Raw genomic sequence first — 13,026 nt, forward strand, 5'->3', positions numbered from 1 at the left:
ATATATATATACTTATTAATAAGTATAATAGTTATTAATAAAGTGTCATTAGTAAAGCTATGAATAGTTTGTAAGATAAGTCGTGTTCTATTAATATCCTTCGCGAATGTTAAATTGTAATGAGATTCTGTTTAGCATTATTTTCCCTTCAATTTTATAAAGATAGACTTAAATTTTAATCATAAATTCAAATAATAATAATGTTTGGCTATACTTCAACTGTAAGATTTAGTGTTAACAATAAAATAGAGTACTTGTAAAATGACGAACCTCAATCTCCATTTATTTTAGAATCATAAGACCTCATACCAACTCCCACTGTTCGACAGAGATCGCATGTGGTCCGGTCCCAAGTTACAAGGATTAAGTTTCTTGACTCAAAATTCGGACCGACGTTCGCACTGCCCGTTGGAAACAGGTGTTATAGCGTCCCTTCAGGACGTTGATCCATATTCCAGAGCTATAAAAGGTGCGTTCGACTCGCTCTATCCCCTTCTCGCGGATGCATGCGAGACAAAGCATCTGCTCTAACGTCCTTCCTTGCTCCAACCTTATTACTCTTTCTTTCTCTAAACCTATCCACGCACATGACCGGAGTTCGGACGTAATAGTATCATGTTTTTAATTATATATTTTACTTAATATTTTATTTATGTAAGTAAGAAAAAATTACGAAACATTCATGTATTAGAATAAACACGTTCCTGATTATATATAGAGTATCATTAACGATAAAATACAACAATTTAACAGTAAAATGCACTAAAAGATAGTGGCAGATTTCTACAAAGATTTCATACAATTCTTATCGTTAAAGCGTGAAATTCAGTATCCACTACTTGCATGTAAAATACACGCATCTTTTAGAATTCTGTATCTACCTAGATGAACACAGATTCATACATAACGATAAAAGGCAGTTTGTGTGTCCAGTGTGTGGCAAGGACTACAAGCAAAGAACTGCACTTGGTCAACACATGCGAAATAAGGTCATTCATGATATAATGTTTTAATCCATTAGTGGATTCACAGTTCTTTTTCTATTTTTGTTATATACTACAACATATTAACAAAAAATTACTTATTTTTTAGGATCACAGAGGGGATATCATAGTAAAGAACAAACCGCGACTGACAATGGAATAAATCGATGCATTTATAACTACTCTTAATAATAATGACGAATAGTTTATGAAAGAAGTTAAGAATGAACATGTAATTTTTTTTAAGAGATATAATATGTATGTATATATAATATATAGATGGTAGTTTTTCAGTAGTCACAGTTTTTCTTTGAGATATAATTGAGCACTGTCAGTAACATGAGCACTGACGTGTAATTCGTGACAATGCATTCAGAAGGCGAAACTTCGCAGTGAGCCCCTACTGTTTAATTCTTTAAATAATTTTAATATGATTGAATCTTTCATATATGTCTTTGCTGGATTTAACGTAGTACACTCGCGAATTGAATACAGTAAAAATTTCTTGAAATTGAAACTATAAATTGTACTAGAAAATATTGCCATACTTGTGCAATTATAATGAGATTGACTTTTCAGTACTGAAGTGTGTGCTATTAAAAGCTGTACTTTTTATACGTGACGCCTATTGAAAGCTCATGAAAATGGTGCGTTTGTTTTTGTAAGGCCTGAACTAACAGTGAGATATTAATAAAAAATGAATATTCGCAGGAGGAACATGAAACGCATGTTGAGAAAGGAAAGTCATATAATTTTTTAGTTTGGAAAAGAGTCGCGAAAAGAATTCAATTTTCGTAAACATTCGTCAATCCGTCATATAAATTAAAGGGAGATAGCAATGAAATGCGTTAGACTACATTTATCTGTACTCATTTTTTCCGCTTGCCTCCATGAACAAGAGCAATCAATAGTTCTCTCTCATTAACGAGAGTGGAAATCGGAAGTGAGAGTATCGTTACCGAGCGCACGAGGGGACTTAACTTTTGGATCACATCGCGAGAATACTACCTTAGTACTAGCTACGTTCCGTAATGGCACTTACAGCGCTGTAAGCATTATTTGTGCTTGCTTAATATTTGACGAGCAATAAGGATGAAATGATGCTTAACAGCGAGTGGACGTAAAAACAAAATGTAAAGAATAATCGTAATAAAGAATTACTTAGTGCTAATTCACTCGGCTGCGTCTTCAGAACTCAGTATAATTTTAAGATTGGATGTACGTGCTGACTATTATTTTTGTATATTTGAGTATCACTTATGTCTATATTATATTATAAATCGACAGACAAGAATTATATTAAAACGATTGATATTAGAGCAGCAATAATTTGTGCCTGTCTCAGTTATTTAATTATCGCCATATTCTTTTGATAAAACTCGGCGTATAAACCTCTTGATTTAAATAAAGGTTGATGTACTATTCCAAGGGAGAGGACCGCTACAAATTGATTGCCAATAGCACCATTTGCTTACATCGTATTAGCCGACGGGGGTCTAAAAAGCACATGAAATAGTTTGGGAAACTCCTGCAAGTCTATTCTGTATAATTTTTAAGTTTCTGTAATTCATAAGTTTTGTTTTCGTTATAACGCTGCCGTACTTCGCACTTGTTTATCATAGTAAAAGGACTGCGCGCCACTTGCATTCTGTAACGACTAACTCATAACACGTTGATAGCGCGATGATTTCGAATATTTAATATACTTTAAAATATACATTGAACATTCTCTGTGTTCCTCGCATTCTTAATTAATTTAAGTGTATTATTATCACACATTAAATCTGTTGTTTTTATTGAAAAAATAAAATTTATATCATATTTGGATTGAAAAAGTATTTGCGTAAATTAATTCATTAGTATATCACATTTTATGTTAAACTTTTTTGTTTTGAAAAAAAATCAATTCTATAATTGAAGGGATTGGCTGAAAAAGGCATAATTCTACGAGTACCTAGGCCCTTTTTCCGGAGATTAGCGCAAATAAATAAAGAATTGATGTTATGTAGATTAGTTAAATATGAACGTGTTTCGATTGTCCTTGGGTGGTGAAAATGTATAATCTATGGAAAAAATGTGTGCATAAATGATTTAAAATCATTATTGAGATTTTTTACAAGAGACTGAACAAAAATGGTATGACAATGGAAAATAAACAAATAGCTCGCGCGCGCCGCCCGGCGATGAGCTAAATATAAAAAAACTAAACTGTATATAAAATGTAGCTAAATAGAGATCTGAAAACAATTTTGTTGAATTATTAAAATCATTACGTATAAAGAATCTCAAGCATGATGAGTAGTACAGAGCGAAAAGCTTTGACAATCTAGCAATCAATTTCAACGTCTTACATAATTATTTTGATGATTCAATAAATTTTTAGATTATTTTCAGAGGGAGAGAAAGAGAGAGAGAGAGAGAGATTTGTATCTAGCTAAATTTTTAAATACGAGGGGCACTACTTATATTTTGAGCCTTGGCAACACTGAGTGTTGTCAGGTGCCATCTGACGTTTCCACTAGAAAGTTTGACATTTTTGACCATAACCTTCTTCAAAACGTTTTGTTATTTGAGCGCGATTTGTATTGTTTACAGTCACTTGAAAATTGTGTCTCAGCGAAAAAATGAAATTAACTCGTGAAAATTTTCGTGCAATGATTTATTACGACTTTCGACGTGGATTATCAAGACAGGAGTGCATCGATCAACTTACTTCCACTTTTGGCGATAAAGCCCCATCCTTTGCCACTGTGAAACGCTGGTATAACGAATTTAATCGTGGTCGCCGTTCGCTCACCGACGAAAGTCGTGAAGGTCGTCCAAAATCAGTTTTTGTGTCAGAAAACATTGATGTTGTGCAAAAACTAATAATGCAAGATCGTCATGTGACATACTGTGAGATTGAGACAACCTTAGGCATTAGTTCCACCAGCATATATAAAATATTGCATGATCATTTAGCCGTGAAAAAGGTTTGTTCTCGTTGGATCCCACATAATCTGACAAAATCTCAAAAAGATGCTCGTGTCGATTGGTGCAAACAAGTGGTTCGAACGCATGCAAAAGTGTATAGATCATAAAGGAGAATATTTTGAAAAACAATAAAGTCATTTTCAATGACAAATTACTGTTTTTTTATTATTAGGCTCAAAATATAAATAGTGCCCCTCGTACTTCAGTAAATAAAACAGCACCCTTTCCGTGTAAACTTTAAGATCTCATCTACAATAGTCGCACAGTCTGTGTCGTATAGATCACAGCTTTACGAAAATCAATCAAATGCGTCAAATATTAAAATTAACGTTTTAGATTGGCTGTCACAACAAGTTCGCGACCTACGACAGTTTGAACGACTATTGTAGATGAGACTTAAGCCTTAAGCTGGTATTACATTTGTCATACGACAAAGCTGAAGACAAAGCATTTCAAATCTACTTGGTTTGATTGATGGATTGGTGATTCACACACATACAAGCCTATTTAGCTTGATTGATTAATTGATTGGCTACATAAAAAAGAAGTTGTTAGATCTCTCTAGCTTATAGCCAATAAATCTAAAATTTTTGTCATACGATATACCTCTCTCATTTTAAATTAAAAAATATTTGGAGATTTCAAGCAACACGAACAGACCTTATGGCTACGTTTACACCGCACGACTGATAGCGACCTGACCTATATCGTGACCCAAAGTAGGTCTAGTCACCAACCGTTTAGACCGAAAGGGACTTAAAAATTGATTGGGTCATATTGTCCATGCTGGTCCGAATTAGAGCCATCTATCGTATTTTGTACAAATTATTTCCATATACAGCATTGTACTCTCGAGTGCATTAGTTGAGGAGGTTAAATAACAGTGTTTGTTAATGGCTACCTTTACACCGTGCATTTAGGCCGCGGCCTATACAATAGATGTCCTTGTTTATGTTGTAGGTTAAACAAAGACACTTATCGTATAGGTCGCGGACTAAGCGCACGTGTAAACGTAGCCAATGACATTCGAAATGTCACATTTCAAAAAATACATTATATTTTTTCAAAAATTTATTTTATCTAAAAAAAGAAGAAATATTTTTTCTTTGAAAATTATGCGAAAAACTTGGATTCGACAATTGCGCAGGAGGCAAAAAGTAATGTTAATGGAATATGTGAGGATGTTTCCTATGCCTATCATTTTGGAAATGTATTTTAATATGATACACATTAAAAAAAGCATATGGATGAAGCCGAGATTAGGACGGGTCAGTCGCACGTTTACACCGAGAAAGCAGACAATCTATTTGAGGTGAGAGCGCTAAAAAATCCGGCCTGACCTGCAACAGGTCGGGTCAGGTATTAAAGTGTTTACAGCGTGCGGCCTAAATAATGTGACCTAAATAAGGTCGAATTTGGGATATAGGCCACAGACTAAACGTATGGTGTAAACGTAGCCAATGAGGGCATTCAGTACTACAACCTCTCACTGAGCGCTCAGTGAGCGCTTGCATCTTATTGGCATATTCCATTAGAACTAAAAATATAGACCAAACAGATACAAGAGTTCACTGAGCGCTCAGTGAATGGTCATGGCACTGAATGCAGTGTCTGACTGTGTCCTTGCTGAAAAGCACCTAAAGACATGTCGATGCGCTGGAAAAACATCTAGTGATTTTGTCAGAGTTCGAGCTTTGCTTTAGGATCCCCTTACCTCTACTTATGTAGGACCACAGTTCTCTTACTACAGGGTTTAAAAAAGTAATCAAAAATTTTTTCGTCCGTCTTAACAATTTTTATGTAAAATCATCTTTTGTAATAGAATAGATACTTATTTGCAAATTTCGTATAAGGTCGTAGCATTAGAAATTAAATAGAACCGTAAAAAAAACCTCTTTAAAAAAGAAAAAATATACGCTAAATGCATGTAAAAGGTAGCGAATGTTACATTTCTTTTAAATAAATTCCTTTTAATAAAAACGGAAACGAAATAAATGCAATTAGTCAAGTATTTTATAACGTCGTCCGGAGTCGCCCGGTGTCGCTCCAGGAGTAATTTTAATCTAAAGTTTGTTGATATCAAAACTTCAAATAAAGCTAATGGTATTGTTGCGAAATGCCATCGCGTCGCTTTATATATGTGTATACTTACGGAGTATTATTAATCGATTAAATCACTTATCATGAGCAGGTAGAGTGAACCAAACTGAGTCGAAAAGTTCTCTACCATTTCGCAATTTTCGCAATAGTTAACAAGATATTAATTACTAAAAATGACCGAATATTGGTCTTCAATAATTTTTTTCTCAAATACTATCAACTTTACAGAAAAACTGTAAGAGACAAAAATTGTTTATTTTCTACTCATAAAGTTCTGAGAATTTTTTCAGAATTTTTTAATACCGTATTTTCTCATAATGGTAAAAATAAGAAAATGCAGTACTAAAAAATTGATAAAAATTCTGAAAAAATTCTTAGAGTTCTATGAGAAGAAAATAAACAATTTTTGTTTCTTGCAGTTTTTTTGTAAAATTGATAGTATTTGAGAAAAAAATTATTGAAGACCAATATTCGGCAATTTTCGGTAATTAATATCTTGTTAACTATTGCGAAAATTACAAAATAGTAGAGGACTTTTCGACTCAGTTTGATTCACTCTACCTGCTCATGATAAGTGATTTAATCGGTTAATAACACCCTGTATGTATACACATATATAAAGCGACGTGAAAATTGTGAAAATTACAAAATAGTAAAGGACTTTTCGACTCAGTTTAATTGGGCAGCTCTATCTGCCCAAGAGCGTTGTCAGGTGAATTATAGGACACTCTGTATATATGTGTATATACAGAGTATTAAATGAACGTCGCACATCTGCGAACATTTTGGACCTAGATTTCTTTCTATAGGGCTTTATCAAAGAGAGTTTTTTTTAAAGAGAAACAAAGCCTACGACACGTGACGACATGAAAGAAAGAATCCGACAAGCTTGTGCTGCCGTAACACCCCAAATGTTCGCAGATGTGCGACGTTCGTTTAATACTCGAATTAACAATTTTGAACACTTGTTACAATAAATTTTCCTATGCCTTTCTATTGTACTTATTTCATTATTCGCACCCATTCCTCAAAATTTCTGAATTTTTCATACTCACAAGGTCATGTGAAGATCATGGTATTATAGACCATTGGATTCGTCTTGACCTCAGCTATTACGCTATAATGATAAAAATATGTAGTCCTATTTAAAAAAATATCGATGACCTTGAATATCGATGAAGGCTCTAAAAATATGACCTTGAGAGAGAAATAATTCCCTTAATGTGTGTCCTTTCGGACCAAACAATTTCTTCCTTAGGCATTTTCGCGTATCATTAACGGTAACGGAGATTGCCTTGTAACAGAGTTACTGAGACACCCTGTATATATCGAAAACTATGATACAACTTTTGTTTGAAACATTTTTCGGTATCTATCATAGTTTTCGAGAAATCTTAATGCATTATTTAAAATAGGACATCCAAAATGTATATACATTTCAGGGCATATTTATGACAAAAATTTTTTGGCTGATATTATATTATAGCTGATATTAGTTTCTTAATTAATTTTTTGACAAATACTTTTAGCCAGGGTTAGGTAATAACTAGTTAATAAATTCAAAGTTAAATAAAAAGTTAAAAGGATATTGATAACTTTTAATTTAGTAAATTTTAAAGGAATTAATTTTTAACTTAATTTAATTACTTTTAAACTTTAATTTATTAACTTTTTCTTTTCAAGTTAAAGTTCTTTTTTTATCTCTTTAAACGCCAATATTATTTTCTATCAAATCTTAAACATTAGAGAATTAGTTCAAAAGAAGCTCAATAATTGATAGATAATAATTAATGGACGCGATGCTTGTAGTACCCAGAGACGAATGTGCGTTGGATTTGCATTTAAGAGACACTAATAAGCGGAAGCACAGAGTCTTGCATAATGCATAATACATAAGAAACTGAAATAATCAAAGTTCTTCATTTCCTTCCTTTCCATGAAATAAAAGATTCTGATTGGTTGATTTTCTTATGCTTTATGCATTATGTGTTATGCAAAAATCTGTGCTCCGACATTATCAGTACTATTGCGCCATGCTATTCTTGTTTTATTACCTCTCTAATAATGAGCAACAAAGAAAGAATAAGCCTTTTATTTACATATAATTTTCAAAGAACGTACATGTAGGCCAACACAAAGAGGAGTACACAAGAGTATCTATATTTTTAAAAATTACATTTTATATTTTTCTTTTATAATATAAATATAAAAATATAAAAGTACTAAAGATCAGTTTTTTATTGTACAAGAAATAGCTTTGTTATTTCATAAAATTTACAAATAAAATATTAAATTTATCTGATGACCTATATTATATTGCAATTGTTTTATGTTATTTAAAGTAATCTGATTTTAAGAAAAATTAAGGTATTTTAATAAAAACAATGTTTTTCAATATTAACCTTTTATTTAACTTGTGTTAATTCAATCTTAACGTAACTTTAATTGAATCAGTTTTTTGTTCATTCAACTTATTTTAAAACTAATTTTATAAGTTCTTAACTTTAACTTAATTTTTAGGTAAAAAAAATATTGACTTACCCAACTTTGCTTTTAGCAGCTGATGTATTATACAGCCAAAATATCCTTCACTAGTACGTAAAATGTATAAACGCTAATTAAATATTCGGTTTTATAACACCAGTTGTCACAAAGTCAGATATATTTGACTTAGCATTTATATGACATTTTACGACAGTATTTATAATAATTACGGAGACATGTAAACGTACGTAGTCGCTCCATAACGCAGTGAATCATTTTATCTTTATTTAACATTGGTAAACAACAAGGATAAAATGATTCACTGTGTCAATTGTGTCACTTGATGGAAAACGCTTTAGATTATCAATAATATGTTATTAATATAGATAATATTATTAAAATTAAAAAAATAATTATTAATTTTTTGTTTAACATATGGAAAAAATTAATTCCGTTCATAATCTATTTCTTATAATATAGCTGCACCATGCTGTACTTTTTATATTTTAAATAAGATAAATGAAATTAATTAAAAACTTGTCGGCGAGAAAGAAAGCGAAGGTGAAAAAATATAAAATATTTAGTTACAAGAACAAATCTTAGCTCGCCGCGAACTTTGATTTTATCTTCAATTCGCACGTATTCTCGGTGAGCGAGTTCCGAGTCTCTCATAGAATATTATAATACTTATTGTTAGTGAGGTAAATTTTTAGTTCCGCTAGGATACATTTTCAGATGTGAACGTGAATATTTTTCATTTGCCTTCTCTGTAGCTTGTACTTTTTACGAATCCTCGAACGAGAAACGAAGCGTGCGCAAGGTCGAGCGATACATAGAGAGTGTCCGAAATCGAAGGCTTAAGTTTTGTGTTTTTCTCATGCTGTTATCCTTTGCGCTTTTAACGTAAAATTAAATAAAGATTATAGAAATTAATGGAAAGTGGAAGAATGATCGAAAAATAATTTACCATTGATAAAATCTAAATTTCCTAGAAAGAATATTCTTTAATATTCTTAAAATTTGTCTTTTTTCCTTTCTTTTTGGCAGCGTTTTCTATGATTTCTCGTCGCTTTTTTTAATTATTTTCAAATTCTAATCACATACATATCTGCTGTACGTAAACGCAAAAGATTAAAAAGAAATTTATTTATAAGCGAAAGTAAGAAGAAACGAGTTTAATTTCTTTAAGAAAAATTTTGTTTTTCTGGGCACTTTATATACGTCTTTTGCGTTCTTGCACTTTTGCGTTCTTGCACGGCAATGCAAACGTGTATCGTTGGTATAGTTCAATAAAGCGTGGACTATGGAATTCCTGGACATTGATTTATATTTAACACTTAATCGCATGTAAATGCGACATTACGAAATACACGTCAAAGTTTACGCAGTTATTCAATTACGCTGTAGTTGCATCTTATACATCTTTTCTAAACTCTTTGAAGATCTCCTTCCACATTTTCAGAAACTGAGTAAGTGCATGTGGTTGTTCCGTTGCAATAATAAAGGATTGCTAGGAAAAGCGCAGCGAGACCCGCAAATTGATCCATACCGCGATTCGCGCAAGTATGGAGACTTGCGTCTTTGTACCTGATGTACATGTATGTATGTTCAAAGTTCATATTTTCTTTTCCTTCTTTAAATAAATTTATTTTTTAAATAAATGTTTGACACATCGAAATTGCTCCACGTTGTTATTTAATGCATACATTTTGACTAAATCTCTGCCTAGCTGCGCCTTTATCTCTCATCTCTTTCTATCTGCAATGCTCGGCAAACGAATACCTACAGTCTGAAGAACTTGTTGTGGCAACTTCCTTCTCCAAGAAGAAGAAGAAGAAAAAGAAGAAGAAGAAAAAAGAATGTGGCAACTATGTTCCATATAGAAAGTAAAATAATGTGATTATCAATAACATATAGCGGAATTTGCTTTTTTGATTATGTGTACGATCTGCCATCGTACGAAGATACCGGAGAGCAGATACCGAATATACAGAGAATCATGCTGGCGCTCGGATTTCACATTGAAAATTCGCCGAGTAAAAATAGAACGTCCTCATATATACGTGCACGTGGCACACAAGCATGCAATAGTGCGTGCGCTCGCGGCCACAAGTTCGCCGATTACACCGTGTATTGCATTGTTACTTGTTACCGGCGCGGGTGTGACAAATGTGTTTTCATATGATGCACTATGGTGTTCAGAGAATACAACCTATGTGTAATGTTGATTCTTAAACGAATTCCCATGTAAAAATAGCAACAGAGCTCGTGCGACAACAAAACGCGATGTGCTTATCACCTGTAACCAATGACATTATTTCACACACAAATCGAATATATATTCTTTTTTCTTTGTTTTTGTAAATAAAGTTATTCATCACGGAATTGATTCCTGTAGTGCAATTAATTATGCAAATTCTGACTGCTGTGTTATTTTGTTGATGCTGCGCATTGTCGCGAGCAACGACAGTGTTTATTCTAACAATAAGTAGAAACTAAATAAAATTTGATCTCTTTTTTAGTAAAAAAATCTCATAATAATTTTAATATAAAATATGTATAAGACTGATTAATGTTATAAATTTTGATTTTAAGCACATATATGTGTACTTTATCAATTTGCGGCAGTCTCGGAAAATTTTTCGGAGGACTCCCGATTCTCCACACAATTTCGTTTAATTCCTGACTAATTTTTTATTTTACACCTCAAGACATACCTTGATTCTCGTCTATTGTGTCTTTCATATTGTCCGGCACGTAACAAAGTTCGCGACGCGCGTTCAGAGATTCTCAAGAGCGTATAACACAAAGTGCACAGTATCAACCGATGCCGACGTGGACTACAATCTGACTAATCGGCAGATCGCCACTACGCGCGGTTCCTAATTCCTTCCGCGTCTTTTGATTGTCACGGCCGCGTTGCCGCGTTGCCGCGTTGCCGCGTGTGCCGTATACTGGCTGACGATAGCGATCGCGGACAGCCAATACCGTTGTCCCTGGTTGTCCCATTTGATTTAGACAACGCGCAAACATACGCGCAGACGCATTTAGGCAGCGTGCACACGTAACATAGATCTGTGTATACAAGTATAAGCGCGCGTGTGTAGAAACATAATTGTCCTTCTGAGAAAGCCATTATCTAAACTTCTAAACTTTAAGTCTTAAAAAAATTGAACAATTAATTATAGTCGATTATATCCCTCTCATACTCGACTGTGATTAGTCAATTTCTTACGGCTTCAGACTTTAAGCTTAGGTAATGGCTTTTTTGTAGAAAGCTTAATACACAAAACGAAATGCGAAAGTAACGTTGTATTTTACTGTCAAATCACTTTTGAAGAACTCGAAACGTCGCAATAGAAAAAGCATAATATTAAAATGAAATTTCTATGTCTCATTACTCAACTCGCAGTTATAATTATGTACGTATGTATATTACGTATATTTAATTGATGCAACGCTCATGTATTGCGACATGACAAAAAACGGTTACTCGTTTATGACCTTGTAATTAATTGTACATCAGGCTCTATTTTCACGATTTAGTTACCCACACGTGCTAGTTGAAGATTTATTTTATCTTGAAGATTCACAGAAAGTGACTAAATTGATAAAATCGATAAAACTTGAGAAAACATTTCAAAAAAATTATTTAGCTTTTTTTCTATTTCTTTATCTTTACTGTGAAATATTCCGCGCATATTTCTGAACGCGATCTTATAAGTATTCGGATGTAAGAAACAGTTCACAGTTTTCATTCGGAACCCATTAAGATAATTTACATGGCAATCAATCTGTCACAGATCTGTCGAGTCTTTATAGAAAATGTTTACCGTGGAAGACGATTTGTATGGAAATGCAACATCATAATTGGAAATGATCGCGGATATCTTGCAATTTCCTTTAACCCTCATTTGATACGATATATTGATATTATTAAATTTTTTTAATATATACATATTAAAATTTTTTCGCGATAAACGGACCATAATTCGATTCACTACGCAGATTCTCTGGTAAATTTTAAACGCAAATTTGTTCAGTTTTCCTACTTTTTCGTTTGATTCGTTCTGCTTCATGATTTTCGGATTATATAATCGATTTAAATTAAATTAAATTAAAAATGATGGTGTTTATGTTTCGCTTCACTCTTTTTTCTTTTTTATCATTTACCTCAATTATATTTATCACTCTTGTGGACATTGCGAGCATCAGTTCAATCTATGTGTATAAATCATATTCATATATTGATGTGTGATTTATTGATTCAGTGATGTGTTTAAAACAGAATAGTCATATATAATTTGTCTTCCTTTAGTCGCTCTACTGATCTTCATTAATCCGCGAGGAGCTACTTTATCAGTGTTCTTGATAAATGCACGATCATGGCAAGACAATCATAATTACAATCTTTATAATTACGCCGCGCTAACACGAGAATTCTAATCTTCGCATATGACGTAAAAATACGCACGAAAGGGGATAA

General features: G+C 32.9%; 1 protein-coding gene across 1 annotated transcript in view; it reads right to left on the bottom strand.

Annotated features, from left to right (window-relative positions):
- The window catches only part of LOC108728909 (solute carrier family 2, facilitated glucose transporter member 1), a 36,369-nt gene extending 24,223 nt beyond the window's left edge, over positions 1-12,146 (bottom strand). The window contains exon 1 of the mRNA XM_018457722.1: positions 11,258-12,146. Coding sequence (XP_018313224.1) covers positions 11,258-11,285 — 28 coding nt within the window. The 5' untranslated portion in view covers positions 11,286-12,146. The remainder of the gene's footprint in view (positions 1-11,257) is intronic.
- Between the last annotated feature and the right edge of the window lie 880 nt (positions 12,147-13,026).

The sequence above is a fragment of the Mycetomoellerius zeteki genome, unplaced genomic scaffold (assembly GCF_001594055.1).
Source record: "Mycetomoellerius zeteki isolate Tzet28-1 unplaced genomic scaffold, Tzet1.0 scaffold658, whole genome shotgun sequence".
Classification (NCBI taxonomy): Eukaryota; Metazoa; Arthropoda; class Insecta; order Hymenoptera; family Formicidae; genus Mycetomoellerius; species Mycetomoellerius zeteki.